At 46.2% G+C, this 23,001-nt stretch overlaps 1 protein-coding gene across 4 annotated transcripts; it reads left to right on the forward strand.

Moving 5' to 3' along the window:
• Positions 1–8,232: 8,232 nt before the first annotated feature.
• On the forward strand, positions 8,233–22,619 carry tmcc1b (transmembrane and coiled-coil domain family 1b). Of its 4 annotated transcripts, none has more exons than XM_076267360.1 (8): positions 8,233–8,288; positions 9,669–9,836; positions 11,998–12,041; positions 13,303–14,172; positions 17,942–18,370; positions 18,702–19,198; positions 19,744–19,879; positions 21,067–22,619. In XM_076267360.1, exons 4-8 carry the CDS (start codon positions 13,507–13,509, stop codon positions 21,379–21,381), a joined length of 2,043 nt encoding a protein of 680 aa, XP_076123475.1. In that variant the 5' UTR covers positions 8,233–8,288; positions 9,669–9,836; positions 11,998–12,041; positions 13,303–13,506; the 3' UTR covers positions 21,382–22,619. The 4 variants fall into 4 exon arrangements, with proteins under 4 accessions (XP_076123475.1, XP_076123476.1, XP_076123477.1 ...); XM_076267361.1 differs by having other exon boundaries at positions 13,892–14,172; XM_076267362.1 differs by lacking the exons at positions 8,233–8,288; positions 9,669–9,836; positions 11,998–12,041; positions 13,303–14,172 and adding an exon at positions 14,189–17,394.
• Positions 22,620–23,001: the final 382 nt, after the last annotated feature.

A 23,001-nucleotide genomic window follows, 5' to 3' on the forward strand; every position in this document is an offset into this window, starting at 1 on the left:
CACTTTGAATTAAGATCACTGAAAACGAGAATAAAAAACAGAAAATCGTATACTTTTCCTAAACACAGACCTACTAAAAGATTGGCCTATGTAGCCTACAGGATAGCCTATTGCTGTGTAGGCCTAGCCTATGATCTATCTTTTTGACTATAATTCAAACTAAATCATTGAGATTTCCTTTAGCTAAACGATAATACAAACTAAATAGTTGAGATTTCCTTTAGCTAAACGTGTGTGTGTGTGTGTGTTTGTGATAGTAGTCTACTGATGTCTGTGTAAGTGTGACAGTCATTCTGTCCTCACCAATGCAATTTATTTCATGGTTGAGGTAGCCAGTCAGTAGGCTGGTAGCCAGTCCAAGATTAAGATGGTTGTGCTTGGCATCCAGAGGGTGGCGGTAGGGATCATACAGCAACGCTGTAATAATCTTCCCAGTAGTCCTACACATTATAGCATGTTCATTAACCGTTAAAGTGTGTGTGTGTGTGTGTGTGTGTGTGTGTGTGTGTGTGTGTTTTCTAACCTCCGTATGCACTACTTGCCCCTGCCACTTAATGATCTTAGAGAAATCCTTTAGAGATTACCCCAAACCAGCTGTGAAGTGACAGAGGGAGAGAAAGCTGAACGTCCCCTCAGCCCAGGTGCATATGCTCTCATTAGAAGAAAGAGGCTACAGTGTCCCAGACCATATGGAATTCAGTTCACCATTTGGATTTCTTCAGTGGAAGAAGACCTCTTCTGGAGCAGAAGATCGTTTGGTTGTTCAAAACCCAGAAGTCTTCCATAACTTGTAGGAGGGGATGCCAGTCTGGGGCCCATGATAACATCACCTGAGTGAATGGAGTGCAGTGGAAATTCTGATAATCTAATCGTCTGTGCTGTTGTTTCATACTTCAATTTGGGGGTAGAATGGCAAGCAGCATTTGAAATTAGTGAATTAATCACTTTAATTACTGATTCATTCTGAAGGCTGGATTAAATAACAGCAGGTGAGTGGAAAGTGGTTTCGTAACTTATTTATCTGAATAGAATGTGTACAGTTTAACTCCTACGTTGGCTCTATGGACGGAGTTCTTTTGCCATATACTGAATGAAAAAGAAGGCTCTTTAGCCATTATGAATTCATTTGGCCCCAGGAATGATCTTTAACCTTATTCTTAGCCTGTTAGCAACTCAGAAATATTAGCATTATGCTGTGTTGAAATGGCTGGATATGTTCTACTAAAATAGTTGGTGTTTTTGTTCAGCTGTCCTAACATTACAAACTGTTGACACTTGATAAGCCTGATAAGCCATGTTATCTGAAGCTTATCTGGGAAAAAGTACTTTATAATGACCTCTTGACTGTACTGACTGCAACTTAATTCAACATTGTGGCAAAGGGAGCTTTCTGTAAAAGTCACATATATACCAGGATAATTGTACATTCAGACAGGCTCATATCATATATAATAATGTCAGCATTCTATTTAGTTTATATTTTGCAGCTTCTTTTCTGACTCACCTGACAACTGACAATGCAGTGGAACATGCATTGGCTTTTTGTTCTTGCAATGACACTCACCCTGTTGCACCATTCAACTGGCAGTCCCATTATGAACCCAACAAAACCAAACATCTCTGAGTCTGTGACTTCCCCTCCCCTGGAGGCAGGCTCTGGTGGGACGAATAAAGATGAGAAACCTCCCTCCTCCCCTGAGACCTCCGCTTGGACTGAGCAAAAGATCAATAACCGAATCTCTCAGATCTTGGAAGGCTCATTCATGTCCTTAACACAAATTATGGAAAGTTCTGGAGATGGGAGTGGATTTCAAGAGGGGCATAATGAGTTGAAACAAGGGGTGGCACCCTCTATCAGTGTTCTGGAAGAAAACATGATTGCACAGGAGCTGGAAGAAAAAAGAGACTGGGAAGACACCTGGTACCACTTTGCACCTCCCTTCCCCCAGCGGCAGATCCAGATAATGGATGGCGATAGGTCTCCTGAAATTACTGAGGCACAAACACTACAGGGTGTGAGCTCCTACACTCCTAAACAAGCCACATCAACAGAAATTGTCCCAACCACCATTTCTATACTGTCGCAAGTCAAGTCTGTTAGCAGTGACTGGCAGAGTACAACAAAGGACATTGCTACGTTCCAAAAAGAAGCATCTTTGAATTTGACAACGACCCAGACACTTTCAGACAGTCTAAATGGGAAAGGCAGTGATGACAGTATGGAGTCAAATACTGCTCTGGGTCAAGCCACAGTTATAGTGCCAGGGCATCCTGAGGACTTCACACCATATGGTGCCACTGTCCCTGCTGATCAGGAGGTCAATCCCCATGTCACTCTAGCTGATTCAATCATCACAAAAAACCCACTGTTATCACACCTGGAGAACAGTGGCGTGCATATGGTTACACAAACTATTCAGTCAAATCAAACAGGTAATTTATTCAGTTATAGTTATTTCACATTATTTAAACACATAACAAGTGTATATTATGTTCAAGCGCAATCAAATGCAACAATATACAGCACAATCTCCATTTAGTCTGCATTAAGACTGTGTTTTGTTTATTTTGTTAGGTGAAGAAATCATAAACCCTACAAGGATTCTGCCAGATGTGCCATCAGAGATAACATCATCAAGTATGTCAGCAGTCAAAAGTCATACATTCTGACATCAAGTGTTTGTTATGATTTTTTTAAATTTGTTCTGAATTTTAATGTGACATTAATTTTTCTGTCTACCCTCTATACTCTTGATCTTTCAGAGAAAGATGAGCCAAAAAAAAGTCCCCTGGGGAGGATTGGTGGTTTTCTAGGATCAATAAACGAGCCAGGGTTCTCTGGTTCTTCAGGCCCTTGTCTGCTGGGTTTGGGGGTCTGTGTGGCTCCATCAGGGCCTGATGGCACCAGCCTTCAGTGGGAAGACCTCAGCCGCACTCTGGCCTTTGCCTGGGAGCTGCATGTGTTTGGCTGTGCTTCCCTATTCCTGCTATTGGTTGGTGGTGCCCTCTGGGGGATAAAAGGTGCATTTGGTCTGCTTCGTCCTTACTGTATCGCCCTACCCCTGGCAAATATTTTGCTCCTGCTAGCAGGAGTATTGAGGTGTGCTCACTTCCTGATCGACCCCTATGGTACACGGCATATTTTGCCACGGCCTGCCCTGTCCGCTCTGTACAACTTGCCACTTCCGCTTCTGCTGTGGGCACAGGCTGTGCTGGCAATGATTGTTTTGCGTGGACAGAGACTGAATCTCCTGCCCCCTGCTCTGCAGTGCCCCCGAGTGACTGCAGGACTTGTGGCGCTCCACTGCTTCCTTCTCTTTGTGGCTGATATCCTCTCCCAGGCCCTGTCTCCTGCTCTGCCCCTGATGCTACAGACTTTTTCGGTTTGCTGGGGCTTGCCTCTCTGCTTGGGTCTTCTCTTCCAAACCCTGAGCCCTCTTCAGTCGACCAGGACTCCTGTCCCACAGTGGACAGCGGCAAAGCGAGTCGAACACCGGGCAAGGCGAGTGTTTTCTTTATGCACTGTCTTGGGAGCACTAAGCTATGTGTTTCAGATCCACGGAGTCCTCTGGCTCTACGGCTTGCTTGGAAACTGGAGAAGCTTTGGCTGGGGCTGGTGGCTGTGTCAGTTCTTTGCACGGCTCTTGGAACTGACATGGAGCTACTGCATGCTCCTGCTGGCATCTTGGCCTTTCTGGAGACCCAGGGGAAACAACCGCAGAGGCGAGGGGAGACCAGAGGCAACGCAACGGGGGAAGCTGGGTTCCTACTGGGACAGGATGCTGGAGAACTTGCCCGGGGGACCATGGGGGATGCCAGACAGACACTGGGCAGAGCTTATACCAAATAACTGGGCAGCCTACCAGCGTGAGCGTGCAGACATTAGCAGCTCCATAATCCATAACCATGATGTGGTCACTGCATCTCAGGGTCAAAAGGACAGCAATTCAGACAACATAGGTAGCATCTCCACCAACAGCACCATGTGTGACTCCTACCCCACACCTTTGTGGTCACATGGACATGACTGGAGTGAGAGGGATTGCATCCTGTCCCTCATTGAGTTTGACCTGTGTCCCCCGTCGCCCATCAGTCTTACCCGCAGCATTGACAATGCACTCCATTTTGACGACCTCCTGGGATTGGGCAGCCTCTTCACGCCACCACCTCCATCTTGGACTCAAGGCCTGGAGCCGTACTGCCCACAAGCAGGCAGCGCCACCGCCCCTGCCACACCCGCACACATCGCCTACAGGTGGGCCCTGGATGCTGGCTCCAGCCCTGTGCAGCCTCACTGCTTCAGGGGCTCGTCGCACCACTCCCAACCACCGCGGTCAGACGCCCAATCTCCTCTGTCTACAACAGACCTTAGACTGCACTTAGAGGAGTCTGACCAGCCAATGGAGCCCGGGATACAGGGCGTCATCGTTATGGAGGACAACTGGAGCAGCGTGGGCAGTACAGATGACATCACCGACCTATAGACTCCTTTATGTGATGCCATTGGAAGACCTGAGGGATTTAAACTGCTTTGCGTCTTTCCCACTGAATCAGATTGAACTCTAGTGCAGCTGTCAAAATGAGGCCACCCAGTGCTCTCTCAGCCACCGTTCCAATAATTCTGAGCTGTAATGTTTATTTGTAGCATAAACAAACAACAACAAGATTATATTTGAAAAGGTATTGCATGATGTTAATACAATAAGAGCAATGTGTATAAGTAATGTGTGGTATGTCATTATATCATCACGTTTATTTCTATCTTTTTACTCCCTTTACAATTTCTACATGAAAGCACTTTATTAGGTTGCCAACGTCATTGTGTACATGCACATGGCTTCACAGAAACACACCATCAGCTTGTTCTGAAACCTCGTCAAAAAAGTCAGGATTAATGTTTTTTTTTTATAGTATGTTCGAATAATAGCTTAGACTTTCATATAAGCAATCATGAATGCTGTGTTTAGAAAACTCAAACTGTGTTAAAAAAGATATTTAGATGAATTTTCATTCATTCATTAATTTCCCTTGTCAAACAGATGGCCACCTTGGCCTACTAATGATTCAAAAACCAATCCAAATGTTTCACAAAACTGTAGCTACACATAGGCTTTAGAGGACATTCTGAGTAGGAAACTTATTTGACTGCCCAAATCAATGTAATTTGAGAAATTACATTCTCTATGCTATCAGAAGAACCTACTTGTCTTTTTGGAATAACATTTTGTATATGTGATTGTTGTTCAATGAATAAACAATTAGAATGTGGTGAGTCTTACATTATTTCATGAATAGCTGATTAATGACAATAACAGCCCCTGAGTTACAGACATAGGCTACATTCAACAGCCATAAGTTTGTTATGGATGTAGCTCAGTTTTGTTCTTGCCCACCTTTACAAAAATGGCTACATGTGCTCTCCAGTACAATCTGAGATTAATAATGGTTGGTTTGGATGGGTGGATGAAGGCCTTTCCTACCAAAATAGCTGGCTTTTCCCCTGAGACCTTCTGTGTATTGGTCATAATGACTCCATACAAGGGATGCTTATTTTTTCCCTTTTATATTTAGTCATTGCTATGCAGTGACAACTGCTGAGTCATTATCGGAATGTATTTAGGACAACAAGCTTCTTCTCTCCTTCCAGCCAGCAGATGGGGAATTAACTTTTGCCTGCCCTGCCCCCAGCCATCTGAGTCATGGAGATGGTATGCAGATCACACCCCTGAATAAAGCCTTACCTGCTGCACTTAAAGCAGATCAAGCCCCTAACCTGTACAACAACAACAACAACAACAAACAAACAAACAAGACTTTGTAACCTGTCAATCAGTCCCAACTCCACCAACTTCTTTCGTGGCCTTACCTATTTCTCCTCATGGCCATGATCTTTTTAATACTCTAAATGGCTACAACCGAAGTGAGACTATAGCCCTGGAGGTTCCCCTATTACAAGTCACAACTGCATCTCTCCTAATAGTCTTATGAACAATATTCTTATCCACTGTAACATCTGCATTACCATCATCTTGCCAATGTAGCAATGGTGAGCTTTTCTAAGCTATTGTTTAAACCACAACAACAGCTCCCCCACTACATATAACATACAACCCGCTCACCCGGTTACATTACAAATGATAACCCATGACAACCTGCACACGATTATGTTACAAATGATAACCCAAGGAACAGTAATGACACTACAAATATTGAATGCAAATATTTAACTTTATACTGATGGTGAAAAACTATTTCTTTCAGATGTCCACACCAACACACATTTAAAATCGGAAGTGATCTAATTGTCAATGACCTGTTGCCATGATTTTTTTTTATCCTTCATGAGATGTAGATTTGAATAAATACATAAATATCAAGAAGGTTGCATTTTTAGGCCTCTTGAAATAAAGTGTTCACCGTGATTCTTAATGCTGCTCCAGAAATATTCACTCTAATTTTAGATAGGCTAGGTGAACAACCACAACCAACCCTACCTGGATTCCTGCCCCTTCACCCTTTCCCCTATTTGTCAACTCCCCTTCACATTTCCCTACTGGCATTGCCCCCTAACAGTCATAATAGATGTCCCTATGGTAATCGCCTAATCCTTTGCAGGGTAGTGTTGTTTATGGTGATGGGGGCAAGTTTTACTATTCTACTTTACACTAACTGATCTAAGTTTAATTTAATTTAGGTAAACTTTCTGTTCCTTACCAGATGTCTTTGGACATTTGTCCCTAGTATTGCACTACCCGTGACTAATCATTTCGGCTTAAAAGTTATAATCAAACTCCCATCTGTTAAGGTTGCTAGAACCTCAACGTGCATCCTCCAGAAAACATCACAGATCACATATTATATAGGGCAGTGTTTTTCAACCTTTTTTGTGCCACGGCACACTTTTGACACATAAAATGTCCCACGGCACACTAACATCCTGTGTGAAGAAAAAATAAACATACCATAGCCTAAAATTTCAAATAATACACAGATATGGCCTTATTATGGCTTCTATGCAAGACCTGCTCAATAAAACAAGCGCCCTCTGTTTCATTTGTAGGTGACTATATCTAATTTAATTGTTGTTATGAACTGGATATGTGATGATTCTGTGAATACTGGATATGGGGCCCCCGTTGTACAATGCCTGCATACCACAAATAGTGCAATCATACAATCAATGAGGGCATGTGGTTATAAATTATTTAATGCAACAATTGCTTTTCTGGACCAGTAAGTGACATTTGGGTAATTTTCTGGGGCACACCTGATGATCTCTCACGGCACACTAGTGTGCCCCGGCACAGTGGTTGAAAAACACTGATATAGGGCCTGGCCTATACTGTATATCCATATATTCATTCATTTGACGGTAGCAGTGAGTTGAAGAAGGTTGACAACTATATAAAATGCAACTGAATTATAGATCAACAGGCTTACTTCAATTTTCCTCGAAATGCTTGGATATCGTCTACGGCTCTGATTTGTATGAATGTGCTGCCATCTGGTGGTCAATTTAAAAAAAGAATCTTGCAATCTCGAGGTGACTATTATCTCTGATTGGATCGTTTGAAAATTTAAATATCCTATAGAGATTTGCACAAAATGCACTGAGACAAAAAGATGGGACTCCATTCACAACTTCCTTAACACAATAGGGTTTAGAAATCATCATTGTAGTATGAAAAAATGATCCCTGTAAGCAATTGGATACAACCACGATACAGCCTATGGATAAGACATTTGGTGTGGGAAATAATGCAGGCCTTTATTATTATACAACCATGCTATCGCAGCACACTTGTGTTCATGTGACTTGACAGACCTTACCATTTGTAAAGTCACTTAATGTTTGGATGATCTCAACATTGGTTTGTTTCTTTTTTATTCTTATTATTTCTCATTTATCATGGTTGTGATTGCATAGCCCATTGGTGAAACTGGGAAAATGCATATCTGGGCACTGCTTCTGGCTCAAACGCAGTAGAAAATAAAGTAGACCACACTTTCTTTGTCTCTCAGATACCATGCAGGTGACTTATTGGTGTCTGGTGATTTTTGGCATCTGCCTTGCACACTTTGCGTTACGTATGCCAATTTATCATGCACGTTTCCTAGACATTTTAATTACAGTCCTTATGTTGATTTATGGTTGTACAAAACAAATCAGATGAGCTAATGTCGTCATAGCGCATAGCGTCTCACGTTGCCCACGCTCTTTGACGTAATCGTGGGAGTGTTCCGTCGGAGAAATGAACGGTCATCAGTACAATCCTCTAAGCGTCCATGTAAGTTTACGATAAATCTTTAAATAATGCACCCAGTGACATTACTAAACGGCGGGATAGTTGTGAATTAGCCGGCCGTATATTGCCGTAATCATTTTCCGTCTGAAGAGAATAGTAGTGATTCTCAGTCAGTACAAATATGTATTGCTCCCTAACTCAACCTGTTCTCACCCACTAACGTTAGCTGGCTAGCTGGTAGCGTTTAGCGTTGAGAACTAACGTTAATGAACCCTCCTAGGCAGTAGCTGCTATACGGATAGTGCTAGTATTTGTGGTTTGCCAAACAGGGCCACAACCTGTCCTAGCTGTCATGCAATCATGACATATATGTATAAGATTTTTTATGTTAGGGATACGTCAGTTAATTTGTTACCGTTAGCTAGATAGTTAACTGAGTGGAATCAGGCTTCGGCGTTTAAATGTAATGTTAGCTTGCTAACTATCCTCAACACCCTGCTTAGGACCATAGACTTTGCTCAGGTCTCCTACTGAGCTAGCCAGTTAGCAAGCTATCACTAGCTTGCTACCACAGCAGTGCCCCTCCATATCGCCTCTGATGATGCTGGAGCTTTTCTCGTTTGACAGCCGGATGCGAGTGACATAATCTTGTAACATTATGATTAACACTGTTTGACCAAAACACATATTTATATTGTAATATTAACATAGATTCAGCAGCTTATTTTGTGCAATTACAGTGTTAATGATTGAGGATATCGTACTGAGCTTTTTCGATGGCCAACTTTTATAGAGATGGTTTTGGGCGTAAACTGCAATCCCAAGCTCTTGCGGCCATCAAGCTAGCCTGCTAGCAGGGTAGTTAGCTCCACGGTCAGTCATTTTAAACGTTAGAGGCAGATCTAGGAATTAGACTGGATAAGGTTATTTATCAAAATTGGCCAGCTGGTTTAACGTGTCAATTCATTCCTTACCTTTTCTTCACTAATGTCTATGGACGGCGAGGATTAGCCACAACTGATTTAGCCTACTATGCTAGTTTATATTAGCAAGTAAACATATTTAGCCCGTGGCATCATAGGTCATTGTAGTGATGTTTGATATTTTGTATCATGCCCACTGGTCTCAGACCCCAAATATTATTAAGAATACTTGTTGATAAGTCATTATAAGATTGAATAATTAAAAATGTATTCCTGGGTGAATTTGGTGATATAAAGTTAAACTAACCAATTAGCTAAGACCAACCAAGACACATCCAATCAGGGTTAAGTGGGTCCTAGTTATACATGAAGAAGCACGCTATCAGAGATAACGTCAATTGGATGACAACTCATAGGTAGCATTGATAGGCCATTTGTCTGCGACTTGTGCACCTGTTACTGTTCTGTGACAGGTCCATGACTTTTCTCCATATTTTAGCTCCAGCATGCGATAAACCTTCCTGGGAAGAGCTGACTATTGGGAGATACCTTGGCACTGTTTAAGGACTAGAGGGGTTTATGCACAGGAGGGGTTGTTTTTGGACGTTGAGACAGCCCTCTCCTATGTAGAAGACAAGAGCCTGCACACTGATGACCGGGCCAGAAGGTATGGTTCCTACTAACTCTGACAGGTGACTTCTAGTCCATGGTAGAACTATATGTGTGCCCTAGGCTTAGATATTGCCATACAGACTTATAGACTTAGACCTAGAGTCTGAGTTTTCGGAGGGGTGAGGACTGCAGCTTCCAATTCATGTCATCCCTTTTGTGGATTAAGTGTGTAATTAATTAATTGTACTTCTTTGTTCACCAAATATCCTGACTCATATTTGGCAGCCTGTGTAGTGAGAACACAACCAATCCCACCCCCCACCCTCACTCTTTCACTCACACATTCACACACACACACACACACACACACACACACACACACACACACACACACACACACACACAGTCACAGTTGTGACCTTGGGAAGCTGTGTGTTGGAGAGAGACTGGAGAGTGAGTGGGTGAGGGAGAGAGAGAGATAGTGAGTCTGTGTGTGATGGGCAAGTGTTGGCTGACCCATTTCAGCCAGAGAAAATGCTCTGCCCTTTAGGGCTTTGGTAGAGAGTGTGTAAAGGTTGCTCTGATTTGCCTTTTTTTTTTTACCAGAGATTTAACTACAGTTAACCCTAATGGTTGGATAATCACCATCAGAAAAACACTGTTTTTCATCAGAAGTAGGCTATTAATGTTTAATAATGAAAGTGACATTCAGATATTTTGTATGTTATGTTGATAACAAGGCTGTGTTGATGATACAAACTTGTTGTTAGTTACAGCTAGTAATCGCTAATTTAGTTCACCTCACTTTGGTCAAGTGGAGGATGTTTTTAATATACATTCCCTCTGCTCTGGAGAGAGGGAAGCTGGAGGTGTTGCGGTAGTTAAATAACACCTCCCTATCTGCTCTTCTCACACTGATTGCCTCTGTTAATGCCTGGAGTTGTGTGTCTGTGCGTGTTTGCGTTTAGGACACCACACGCTGCCAGAGTGTTGATTGTGACACACAATAGCGGCACTGAGTCCAGCAGTCAGTGGCGGGCTTGTCTGCTTAATAATGCATGCAGGACACAGACGCCTCACCCCACCACCGGTGTCAGTGTCTATAGGACTACATCATAGAGCAGGAGAGAACATGGAAATGCAATCTTATAGCAGGACTCTGCTAATGTGCCCGCTTATTTGTACTCCATCTACCAACCCCCGTGGTCCAGTTCAGTGTGTCTAGTCTGCATTGCATTGATCAAAGAGGTGTACAGCCAAAGCTCTCATATCAGGTCTCACAGTGGATGCTGTTAGTGTTGGCTGACCGTGTTGTTGTGGAAGGTGTCATTGTTGCAGTGCTTGTTGATTTGCATATATGATGGCTTAAATGGGAGGAGAAGAGAAGAATGGGGTGTACTGTTCTGTTTTAATGGCATGTTTGTTGTTTGAACAATTGTGACATTGTTTAAGGTTTACTTACCGTACTGGATCAAATGGAAATGGTGGGCATGAGAGCCCTATAGATCCTTAGGCCCTTGCATGTTCGGAGGGTTTGTAACCTACACACAAAGTATCATTAGCTGCTCTGTGTACTAGAAGGAGAGAGATACATTTCACTTAGAGTCTTGACTCGGGGTTGATCAATTTGTCTACAGTTCATCAATCATATAAACTGGGCCAGTCGTTTTTCTCCTGTCATATGTATATGGGGATTGTAGCTCCCCAGTCTGTGGGCCATAGACTGAGGATTCCATTAAATTCTTGTGTGATATAGACCTGCTTAAAATGACTCTCTCTAGTTTGCAATCAGGCCATGTGAAAGCTACTGCAGTATAGCATCAGCATGGCATTGGGGGCTGTTGTTTTAAGTGAAGACGCTAGACCTGCAACAAGGTCTCTATTTCAGTAGGTTTATTTTGACTATAATGGAAGTAGGTTTACCAAGCGACAAGTGCTGGAAAGTCATGTCACAAAGCATTATTTCCACGAGGATGTCCGTCTGGGTGTGAGCTTGTGTGTAGCCATCAGAAAGAACTGTTAGAGTACATGGATTGCCTCTGGACTTGAAAGAACACTAGTGTGTTTTGGTGTATGTGTGTGAACGCGTGCGCGTGCGCGCGTGTGAGTGAGCACGTTTTTGTGTGTGTGTGTGTGTGTGTGTGTGTGTGTGTGTGTGTCACTGCTTGGGATGGATGGTGCCTGTGTGTGACCGTATCTTCTCTTGTCCTCTGCAGCTGACCCGGAGCCTTGAGTCAGAAGAGGAGCGGCTGGACTGATGGTAGGACACTCTCTTTGTCAGCTTCTCTTTCTTTCTCTCATTCTCTGTCTCTGTGTTCTTTGTATCTCTTTAAAAAAATAAACAAAACAAAAAAAACAACGGTAGAAGGAAAATAATTTCTTTGTTGTGGTACTCCCACCTGTCGCTACTGTGGTTCTTGTAATGACAACTAATGAATAATGATGATAAGAGATGGATTGATCGATGATGATGTGGTGAACGTAAAAATGACCGCTGTACCCAGTTTACATGTGTCTGGCTGAGAGAGAATTCCCAAAGCTGGTTGTTTCCATGACTGGCCAGAATAGGAACATTTGCCCTCCGGGGGCGCCCTGAGACTTTGGCCCGCAAACGACAATCAACGTAACCTTTGATCATGAGTTTTCACAAGCACAAAATCCCATTAGATGCTTGCCATTGCCTTTGTTTAGCTTTTTTTAAACCATCACCCACATCCACTGACATCCATGGTTTTCAAACAATAATTTGTTGTGCAAATAATCTCTGAAATGTTTATTTCCAGATTAGGATGGAAATTATGATAATGAAGTTTTCGTCACAGTCTTCTTACAGCTCTTAAGATTAAGCAATCTTGCTATCTCCATGCAATCACATGCAGAGGATCTTAACCACTCCATAAATAGCAAAGCATTTCAGAAATTGTTGCACTTTTTTTTTTTATCATGCTTTATCAAATACCATCAGTGTGTGTGTAGGTAGACTTAGCAACATAGACTAGTGTGTCATGATGGGTTGGCTCCTATGGACATGATGGTTTGGGAGTCAGATCTTTTTTGTGTACTGGTACAAGTTGGGCAATATTCCTACTCTGCCAGTAATATCACATGCAAATGCAGTAGATGTTCTGTTAGTTGTCTTGTGCCAAGAGGCTGCAGCTGAGTAAACCTACTGTGCCTTTTTGGGAACTGGACAAATTGTTCTAAAGGTCCTTGCCCATAATGTTCATGTACCCATGGATTAATAAAGGACTTAGAACATTATAGGTGAAAGGCTTGTTCATTTTTAATGCCTCAGAATAACAGGATCCTTTACAGTGTCATTGTCTTTCCTGTTCAGAGCTTTAGTCCAAAAAAAAAAAAACAGTCCCTCATGTCTGTCAGCCAACTCCTAACTCTGCCTCTTAGTGTTTTGTTAACCCATCCTGCTATTAATGCTGCTGCTGCTGCTGTTGCTGCTTCTGCTTGTATCCCATCGCTTACAGCTGCATGTCATAATCCATTTTGTTTTCCTTCTGTGGTAGATGAGCATGACTTTCAGCCAATCCGCAGATGCATGCGCACTCTCAGGGCCCAACTGAGAACCCCCGCCCCGCCTCCCAGTTTTCAGCCGGCCAATTCGAGGGGCCGTGGAGGTGGGGGGTGCAGGTAGACACCGCCCCTCCTCCACACCCCATCCCCTCCAGCTGCCAAGGCTGAACCCCCACGTGCAAGACTGGCGCCCCCCGATGGACCAGACCAGTAGCGAGCTGAGCCCGGAGGAGCTGGAGCCGGTGGGAGGCCGCGGTGGCGGCGGCGGCGCCCCAGAGCCGGAGGCGGCCGGTCGGAGGGCGTCCGAGCCGGAGCACGGCCTGTCCAAAATCACGCACAACGCCCTGGAGAACATGGGCGCGCTGGGCCACGGCCTCAAGCAGCTCTTCCAGCCCCAGCGCCGCCGCTCGTCCGTCTCGCCGCACGACTCCTCCGCCGCCTCGGCCTCGGCCACGGCCACGTCGCCCGCCGCCGAGTTGTCGTTGGAGGCGGAGGCGGGCGACGGGGTGCTCGGGCCCGGGGCCCCGGCCGCCGCTCCGCTGTCCTCCGACACTGACGCCCCCCCTCCCGCCCCTCCCGCAGCTCTGAGCCGCGTGCTGCAGCAGATCCGAGGCGCGCCACCCATCATGAAGAGAGGCACCAGCCTGCAGAGCCGGCGCAACAAGGCCGCCGGCGGCAGCGGCAGCGGAGGGGAGCCGGCGCAGAAGGGCAGCCCGCAGATCCACCGGCGCTCCACGCAGGAAGTGCTGCTGCTGCAGGCCGGCCGGCCGCGCTCCTCCTCCACCACCGACACGCCCAGCAGCCCCGCCCTGGCCGACATGCTCATCAGCTCCGGGTACCACTCCACCGACGAGGCCGACCGGGTGAGTCAGAGCGCCGCCGGCGGCCACGCCCACACCTCAGGGCCCTCTGCCGTAGGCTCCACACAGCCTTGTGTGTGAAACGCTAAGTATGCACAAGACACTGGGTGTGTGTGAACCCATGGGAAAGGGTTTCCATGGGGGGCATAGCACATAGTGTGTGTGTGTGTGTGTGTGTGGTTATGATGACTTGTATGTTTGTATGTATGTATGTATGTGTATAAGCGGGTCCTTGGATTGATGGAACAGGTGTCTTCTGATGTACCAAGCAGGATTTGATTGAGTTAACAGGGAGAGGTAACTGAAACCACGTCCTGTTTGAAAGACATCAGTACACAGCACACTCACATACAAACACACACACACACACACACACACACACACACACACACACACACACAGTCTCTCTTTCTCTCTTTCTCTCCCTCTATCTCTCTCTCTCTCACACACACACACACACACACACACACACACACAGTCTCTCTTTCTCTCTCTCTCTCTCTCACACACACACACACACACACACACACACACACACACACACAGTCTCTCTTTCTCTCTCTCTTTCTCTCTCTCTCTCTCTCTCTCTCCCTCTATCTCTCTTTCTCTCACACACTCCCACACACCTACACACTCCCACACACCTACACACACCTACACACTCCCACACACCTACACACACACACCTACACACACACACACCTACACACTCCCACCACAGGCACTTGACCAGACAATCTATTTTCATGCGGCACGTCTCCAGGTGCTGCTACTGCGGAGGGCCCTTGCTGGCCTTTTCCTGGGAGCTGTGATTAAGAGTGATAGGCTGCTGGGAGAAACGGAGCCGGCGGGCGTTGACAGTGCGGGAAGGTCGGCGAGCGCTGGTGGCAGGTCACCATGTTCTCTAAGCCCTTCTAAATTTAGCCCTCCCTTAGTCTCCAAGTGCACTCCAGGCCGATGACCTGGCGTAGGATAAAGCCGCTGTGAAGTTTGACTGAAGTCCCTTCCCTGGCCAGTGGCACGCGTGAGCACTGCTGCTACCTGCATGCTCCACCTGCCCTGCAAAGGTTAACACAACTAATGCAGTTTATGGGGGATTGCTCCTAAAACCCTGCCTGAGCATACCAGAGAAACAGTTAGCAAGTCTTACAGGTAACCCTATTCGTATTTGTTTTTGTGTCATTCAGCAGTGAACTCGTTTTTTTTTTTTTTTTTTTTTTTTTTAAATGAAATGACGTTGTGATCTTCACGGCGGCTGCTGGCTGTTCTCTTTCTGGGAAGCTGCCCTGATGCTTTGACAGCCCTCTGCCTGTTCCCACTGATAAGAGGCAGCCAAGCTGTGCGATGGCACGGCCTGTTACGGCCCTGATAACAGCAGGCAGACTGTGCACTCTGAGGACCGTTGCCTCTCTGGCACGAGCAGCTATTGCAGGCTGTCTTTAATAGTCTGACACAGTGTGTAAGGGCAGGCACTCAGCTGTAAGAATACTAAGTGCTTACCCCTGTGTAAGCACTTAATACTTTAGTGGTCGAATGCACTCTCTCTCAGTGGAGGGGGCTAGCAGGCTCCAGCATTGCCAATCTGGAATGTTCCTTTGGAAACGCATCGCACAGCAGAATACTACAACAAGCCACTTCATACAGGCTAAAGGTAGAGCTACAGAATCACTTTACAGTTACGCTAATGCTCCAGTCTCCTCATTTTGTTCAAAGGTGCTGCAAGAGAGATCAACATATGGTCCACCCTCTCCTGGCTTTGTGCAGTACAAACACAAAACCTGTCATTCTTTGGAACTCTCCCAATTAATGAAGGAAGCTAGATGGAAATGTACAGATTACAGATGACAAAGTCCAAGAAGTATTCTTCTGACTGCTTCCTTAAGACTTGAATAAGCCCTTCAAGAGACTGTTAATCTCTGTGGTGTTTAACTGATGACCACTGGAGCTGGACTCCGCATAAAGGGAGGGGGTCAGGATTTAGTGTGAGTCGTTATTGTCAGCCCGAGGCCTGCGTTCCATTCCACGACGTGTTGTCTGGTACGGTGCGGTGCGGTGCAGGATTCGGGGAGAGAGAGTTCTGTGAGCTGTCAGACACACACACACACACACACACACACTCACACACATGCTCAGTGACCTCCCGCTAGCTATCTTCTGTGTAATTACTGCTCGCTGCCAGAGAGAGTGCGCTCAGCCATTTGTCACCTCCCGCAGTCAAGACGTCCTCTCTCTGCTCCTTTGACTGTTCCGCCCCATGTAGTGCTAGTTGCAGATATGAGTTGAAGCTCATGGCCAGGGATGTAACTATACAGTCAACTCACCATTTGGCTTGATACACACTTCAGGGCTCACCGTCCAATACACTCACCATACAGCCTGTTCAACAAAGTAAGACTGCAATCAGATTGGGATCTCGAACTTATCTATTCCTTCTTAATGAAAAATGCAAAAACAAAAAAAAATATGAATCTCTTAGTGCTTTACTGAAATCCCTTCCTGTAAATAAAAGGAAAATAGAGTAAGTCAGAATGTCTTAAATCACATATAAACAATGTCTTCACATATTTTCTTCTTCAACTTCTGAACATCTTAAGTTGCCAAGCCATGAAGCTCAAGTAAAAACTTTCACAAGAACTTGAATTTTAGGCCTGGATGAATAATTTGCAATAGACATTTGTCATTTTTTGAGGCGTGAAATGCCTCTCTGCATTCTGATACTCCGATACTGGCCATAATTTCTTTTATGTGGTGGTACGATGCATTGTGTGAGGTGAATGTTTTTGGCCTTGAGCTAATCAGGGTAACCATCTTATCTTGGGTTTCTGAAATCCATGCAAAGGATATCTGTAGTGCTGCTTGGCAGAGTTGATTGAGATTGTGGAGGAAGCCTCGGGCGTAAACTATCATTTATCACCAGAAGGCAATTCATAAATGTTAATTGAGTTTTGCAATTTTATTGACCTTATGTAAATGGCTCATGTGCGGAGAGTGTGGCCAGGCGTTTTATCAGAGTCGAGGGGGCCACCTCACTTATCTCGACCGCAGATGCACTCATAGTCCAGAGGTCTGGCCAGATAGGAGGATCTCAGGGCCAGTGGGCCAGCCTGGCTGCTTCTCCGCTCCCTCCAGTGCTTCCTCTGAGCCCTCCGCCGCCGCAGCTGCTGCTGCTCTCCTCACGACAGCATGAAGCCTACAGCGCTGGTGAACCCTCGTCCCACTGCTGAGGTTTTAAACCGCGCGTGTGTGTGTGTGTGTGTGTGTGTGTGTGTGTGTGTGTGTGTGTGTGTGTGTGTGTGTGTGTGTGTGTGTGTGTGTGTGTGTGTGTGTGTGTGTGTGTGTGTGTGTGTGTGTGTGTGTGTGTGTGTGTGTGTGTGTGTGTGTGTGTGTGTGTGTGTGGGTGTGTGTGTGTGTGTGTGTGTTAGCCTTAGCAAGAGATTAAACATAACTGTAGAGTATTTAACTAAATACTCCATCCTGTTTTTCTATGATGTTCCTGAGCACTGGAATTTATTTGAACCAGGGAGTAGTTGTACTATTGTGACAAGATAGAACTGTGAATAGATCTGTTAAGCTCTCTCTGTTTTTTATCTCTTTCTTTCTCCTACTTCTTTCTCCCTTCCTTGGGCCATTCTTGTCTTTTCTTTCTTTCTTTCTTTCTTTTTATCTCTTTCTTTCTCCTACTTCTTTCTTCTACTTCTTCTTTCTTGTCTTCTTTCTTTCTTTCTTTCTTTCTTTCTTTCTTTCTTCCTTTCTTCCCTTCCATCAACAACAGCTGGACCGCCTGGATGTGTCTGGGCCGGCTGTGTCCCCCAACGCGCTGTCCTGCGGCTCGGACGGGGCCTACGGCCTGGATGCGGTCGACAGCACGCCCGACCCGCAGCGCACCAAGCTGGCCATCGCCCAGCTGCAGCAGAAGATCCTCAAGCTGACCGAGCAGATCAAGATCGAGCAGACGGCGCGCGACGACAACGTGGCCGAGTACCTGAAGCTGGCCAACAACGCCGACAAGCAGCAGAGCGCGCGCATCAAGCAGGTGTTTGAGAAGAAGAACCAGAAGTCGGCGCAGACCATCCAGCAGCTGCAGCGCAAGCTGGAGCACTACCACCGCAAGCTGCGCGAGGTGGAGCACAACGGCATCCCGCGGCAGCCCAAGGACGTCCTCCGAGACATGCACCAGGGCCTGAAGGACGTGGGCGCCAAGGTCCGGCAGCTCCATCAGTATTGCATACCTTACCTGTAGTAGGTGTTGATGTGAATGGGGGCGGCGACGGTGATGATGATGATGGTTGCTTTCCTGATGCTCAGGGTGGGCGTGGTCAGTAGCTGTAATTTTAGCTCAAGTCATTACGGATGATGGGTGTTAAGAACTAGGTGGACTTGAAAGGGTTTGGCATCAGTAATTGTAGTCGTGCATGCTTCATTAAAGAGCTCTACTCTGTTTTGGCGGTGACATTGTTGTGATTAATGGCACTGCCTGCGTTTGTGTTGGTTGCACCCAAGCATAACACTGGAAGTGTTCTCACCTGTTGTAGGTGACTGGTGGCCTCTCCAGCTTCTCCCAGGCCACGCACTCAGCGGCCGGCGCGGTGGTGTCCAAGCCGCGCGAGATCGCCTCCCTCATCCGCAACAAGTTCGGCAGCGCCGACAACATCGCCGGCCTCAAGGACTCCCTGGACGAGACGCAGGGCGAGGACGGCGGCGTGCCTGGCGCCCGAGCCCTCAGCGGAAGCGGCAGTGGCGGCGGGCATCTGCAGTCCAGCCCCAAGTACGGCAGCGAGGACGACTGCTCGAGCGCCACCTCGGGCTCGGCCGGGGCCAACAGCACCACGGGGGCGCCCGGCGGACCGCCCAGTTCCCGTGGCAACACGCTGGAGCACGGCCAGAGCTTGGGCCTGGAGGCGCTCTACCAGGAGGTGCAGGAGCTGAGGGACAGCCAGGGCCGGCTGGAGGAGTCCTTTGAGAGCCTGAAGGCGCACTACCAGAAGGACTACACGCTCATCATGCAGGCCTTGCAGGAGGAGCGCTACCGGTAAGCCCTGATGTGTGTGTGTGTGTGTGTGTGGCCGTATGGCTGCCTGCTACACCAGATCCTCACGTGAAAACACAGGAAATGCAGGTCAGAGTGTTACATTTCAGGGTGACTTCCAAAGAAGTGCATTGGTTCAGAACTGGTATGTCTGGCTTTGGGGAAAGATGTTTACCATTAACAATTGATTTGACCTTTCACAGCGGAAGAGATTTAATCAGGGGTCGCTGCAGGGCTATAGCCATGTTATTACTTGTTATTTGACACAAAATAATGTTTTTTGTCACGAAATGTTAGAAATTCTTACTGAAAGTGAAATTTTATGGCAACAGTATTAAAACTGAAAGAACTGATACAGTGTTATCAAAGATCCTTGATTACTAACTGCTTCAACCTTCTCTGGTATCTATCTATCTCTCTCTTTCTCTGTCTCTGTGTGTGTGTGTGTGTGTGTGTGTGTGTGCGTGTGCGTGCGTGCGCGCGCGTGTGTGCATGCGTGCGTGTGTGTGTGTGCGCGTGTGTGTGTGTGCGCGCGTGTGTGTGTGCAGGTGTGAACGTTTGGAGGAGCAGCTGAACGACTTAACAGAGCTCCATCAGAATGAGATTCTGAACCTGAAGCAGGAGCTGGCCAGCATGGAGGAAAAGATCGCCTATCAGTCCTATGAGAGGGCCAGGGACATCCAGGTCAGGAGTCACGCCACCCAATGTGACGCATGAGGCCATCGCCTTTTACAACAGCTAATTATTCTCAGATTAGTTTTAGTCTGAATGACAGCCATGTACCTCTAGTGTTGTTTAAGTCATTTATGGTTGTCATGGAGGTAGCAAAATGCTCAATTGTCCATCTGATGGTGAAATTAATAAATAAATGAATTCTTTTTTTGGTTAAGTACTGAGAGAAGTATTCAGTGCATTCTCAGGGATCTGAACATGAGAGTCTGATCTGAAAATGAGACCCACGCAAATTATAAGGAGGAGTGGCATGAAAAGGCCAACAAATCAATTTAAAAAGGCATAATTTTTAAAGTAGTTTTTTTCCTCGTTATGGCTTTGGGGCGGGTTCGTGTCTAGTTTGCCCTGTCGGGATTATAACAATCTTATAATTTCTGCGGTGTGTAGGCTACTGTGCTTGAAGTTAGTTGTGGCAGTCTAGCCTACTGATTTTCCTCGTTTTAACCAGAAAACCTGTGTACCTTAGGCCTAGCCTACTAAAGAGTTTAGTTAATACCTTGTCATTTCGCATTTGTCCAACCCTTCACCTCTGTGAACCTGGCGCACCATGTCATCCAAAAATATTTTATAAAAAAATATATATATCGCCAATTCGCCATGAGAAAACGTATGGTGATGAGTGCTAGGAGATGAAAAGCTTGGGCATGCTTGGTAAACATCAGTCTTGCACGTAATATTGAGCTGAATTTTTTGTGAAAACATAGCCTACTGTAGCATTGTGCAGATAGATAAATAGTCGCCTGTTTAAAGGCGCAGTCTGTATTTTAATCCTAGCTCTCTATTTAGTGTGCATGTAGTGTCCATTTAGTGTGCGCTTGTAAAACTTCTGATGTAGCCTAAACAATCCTGCTGGCACAGTAGAAACGGTTAGGGCCTACCATTTCACTTTAGGAAGAGAGGTGTAGGACCTACAATGTTACTTGGGAGGAGAGGGAACACAGTAACAGAAGGTTACTCTGGCAGTTTGCAGTTTTTTTTTTTTGGCAGTTTGCAAACGGATTGCATTACCGCCATCTGCTGGACTGAGATGTGATTGCAAGTGTACCCAGTAGCCTTGTTCTGCCTTGCGATGGCCGCTGGATGAATAAGACGAATTGATTGAAACCTGATCCCTTGCTTTTCCTCCTCCCATCCTACAGGAGGCGCTGGAGGCGTGCCAGACGCGCATCTCCAAGATGGAGCTGCAGCAGCAGCAGCAGCAGGTGGTGCAGCTGGAGGGCCTGGAGAACGCCACGGCGCGCACGCTCCTGGGCAAGCTCATCAACGTGCTGCTGGCGCTCATGGCCGTGCTGCTGGTGTTCGTGTCGACGGTGGCCAACTGCGTGGTGCCGCTGATGAAGACGCGCAGCCGGACGCTCTCCACGATGCTGCTCGTTCTGCTGCTGGCCTTCCTCTGGAGGCACTGGGAGGTCATCTCGCAGTACCTGGACCGCTTCCTGCTGCACCCCAGATGACCTGGCCGGCCGCGCCTCCGCTACCGTCATAGCCACACACACACACCCACCCACCCACCCACCCACGCCCGGCTTGGTAAACGGGTGGGAGGGAGAGAGAGAGAGAGAGAGAGAGAGAGAGAGAGAGAGAGAGAGAGAGAGAGAGAGATGACTCTGTGCGAGGACGAGGAGCTGAAGGAGAAAGAAAAAAAGGAAGCGGGCAGAAAGACGGTGGAACAGAGGGATCACAGGTAAAAATTGAAGGAGGAGAAGAGACTTGCACACTGCCTGACCTCTGACCTTTCGTAGATGCACTGCTGAAGTGGGCGAGGTGGACGCACAGAGGGCACTGGGAGAGCGAGATGACGAGCGAGAGCTCTCCCGGCTCCACCCTTTTCTCCTTTTGAGAGTGAATTTGTTTACATTTTGAAGGGTTTTGGACTTTGTTTATGTTTTGAAGCCCACTGGATAAATCTTAATGTTGTTTTTTTTAAGTGAATTTGATGATATGCTTATTAATTGTTATTTTAACTACTGTTCTTATCAGTTTTATGCAAAGGATTGGGATCTGATTTTTTAACATTTTTAATTTAAAGATTTGCAACCATGAAATGCGTTTGAGCTGTTGGAGTTCTCAGAGTCCGCAGATCTCGACTTAGCCACTGCCCCTTCCTCTCGTCCCAACCTCTACTTCTGTTCTGTTCTAGTCTTTACAAAACCTCCTCCCTTCTTCTCTTGCTTCTGTTCTTTAACTCTTCACCCTAACTTGCGTTCATCTCCCGCATTCATTTACTTCAAATCTCCGAAACTGCCCCACCCCCCCTGAGACGTTGACATTGTCGTGAACGCCTGAAAATCGCCTGCTGTGGCGTAGGTGCCCCTAGATACTGGGTCAGGACTATGAGACGTTTGGACTTGTGTGCCGTTTGGTTCTCATAAGACTACAGAATGGGATGATGACCCCAGGACATTCTCTCTGAGAAGACCCGATCCCCTCTCTACCCATCAGCCACCAACATCACCCCCACCCACCCCCAGGCCCACGGCTCATGGCCCCACATCAGTGACCTGTGCCGTGCAGAGATGAAGTCCTACTTACATGAACTTCACGAACATACTTGAAGAGCCATGGAAGGCTCAAAGACTCTCAGTGCTTCCGTACTGTTTCTTTATAGTGACAATGGGAAAAAAATAGTCCTTTTTAGTTTTATTTTTTATTTTTTAAAAACTAAAAGAATAAACACGCTGTTTAAAAACTGTGCGGTCTTGGCCTGTGAGTGTTTGTGCAGATGTTTGCAGATCTTCTCCTAGCATCTCAGCTGGCGCAGCATGATGTGAGGAATGCTTGGGTCAGGGTCCTGGGGCCTGCTGGGAGCACATATCTCTTCTACAACATGGATTCGGTTCAAAGCAGTAAAGAATTGACAAAGCTTAAATTGTGGACCTCAATTTGGTAATGCTACACATTTTGAGTTGTAAGAGGATAGCATGTGGCTCACTCAGTCTCTTGCTAATTATCTTCTTCATACTGGATAACTGTGACCTTGTGCTTGACATTCTGACCTATATGGCCAGAACGGCTAATTCTACAATAATGTTCCAGATTTCTGAAAGAATATGGTTTACATTTTAAAAACCAAA

The sequence above is a fragment of the Alosa pseudoharengus genome, unplaced genomic scaffold (assembly GCF_046254945.1).
Source record: "Alosa pseudoharengus isolate Yale_2024_CS ecotype anadromous, Long Island Sound unplaced genomic scaffold, YU_APseudo_1.1 YU_APseudo_1.1_scf_5, whole genome shotgun sequence".
NCBI lineage: Eukaryota > Metazoa > Chordata > Actinopteri > Clupeiformes > Clupeidae > Alosa > Alosa pseudoharengus.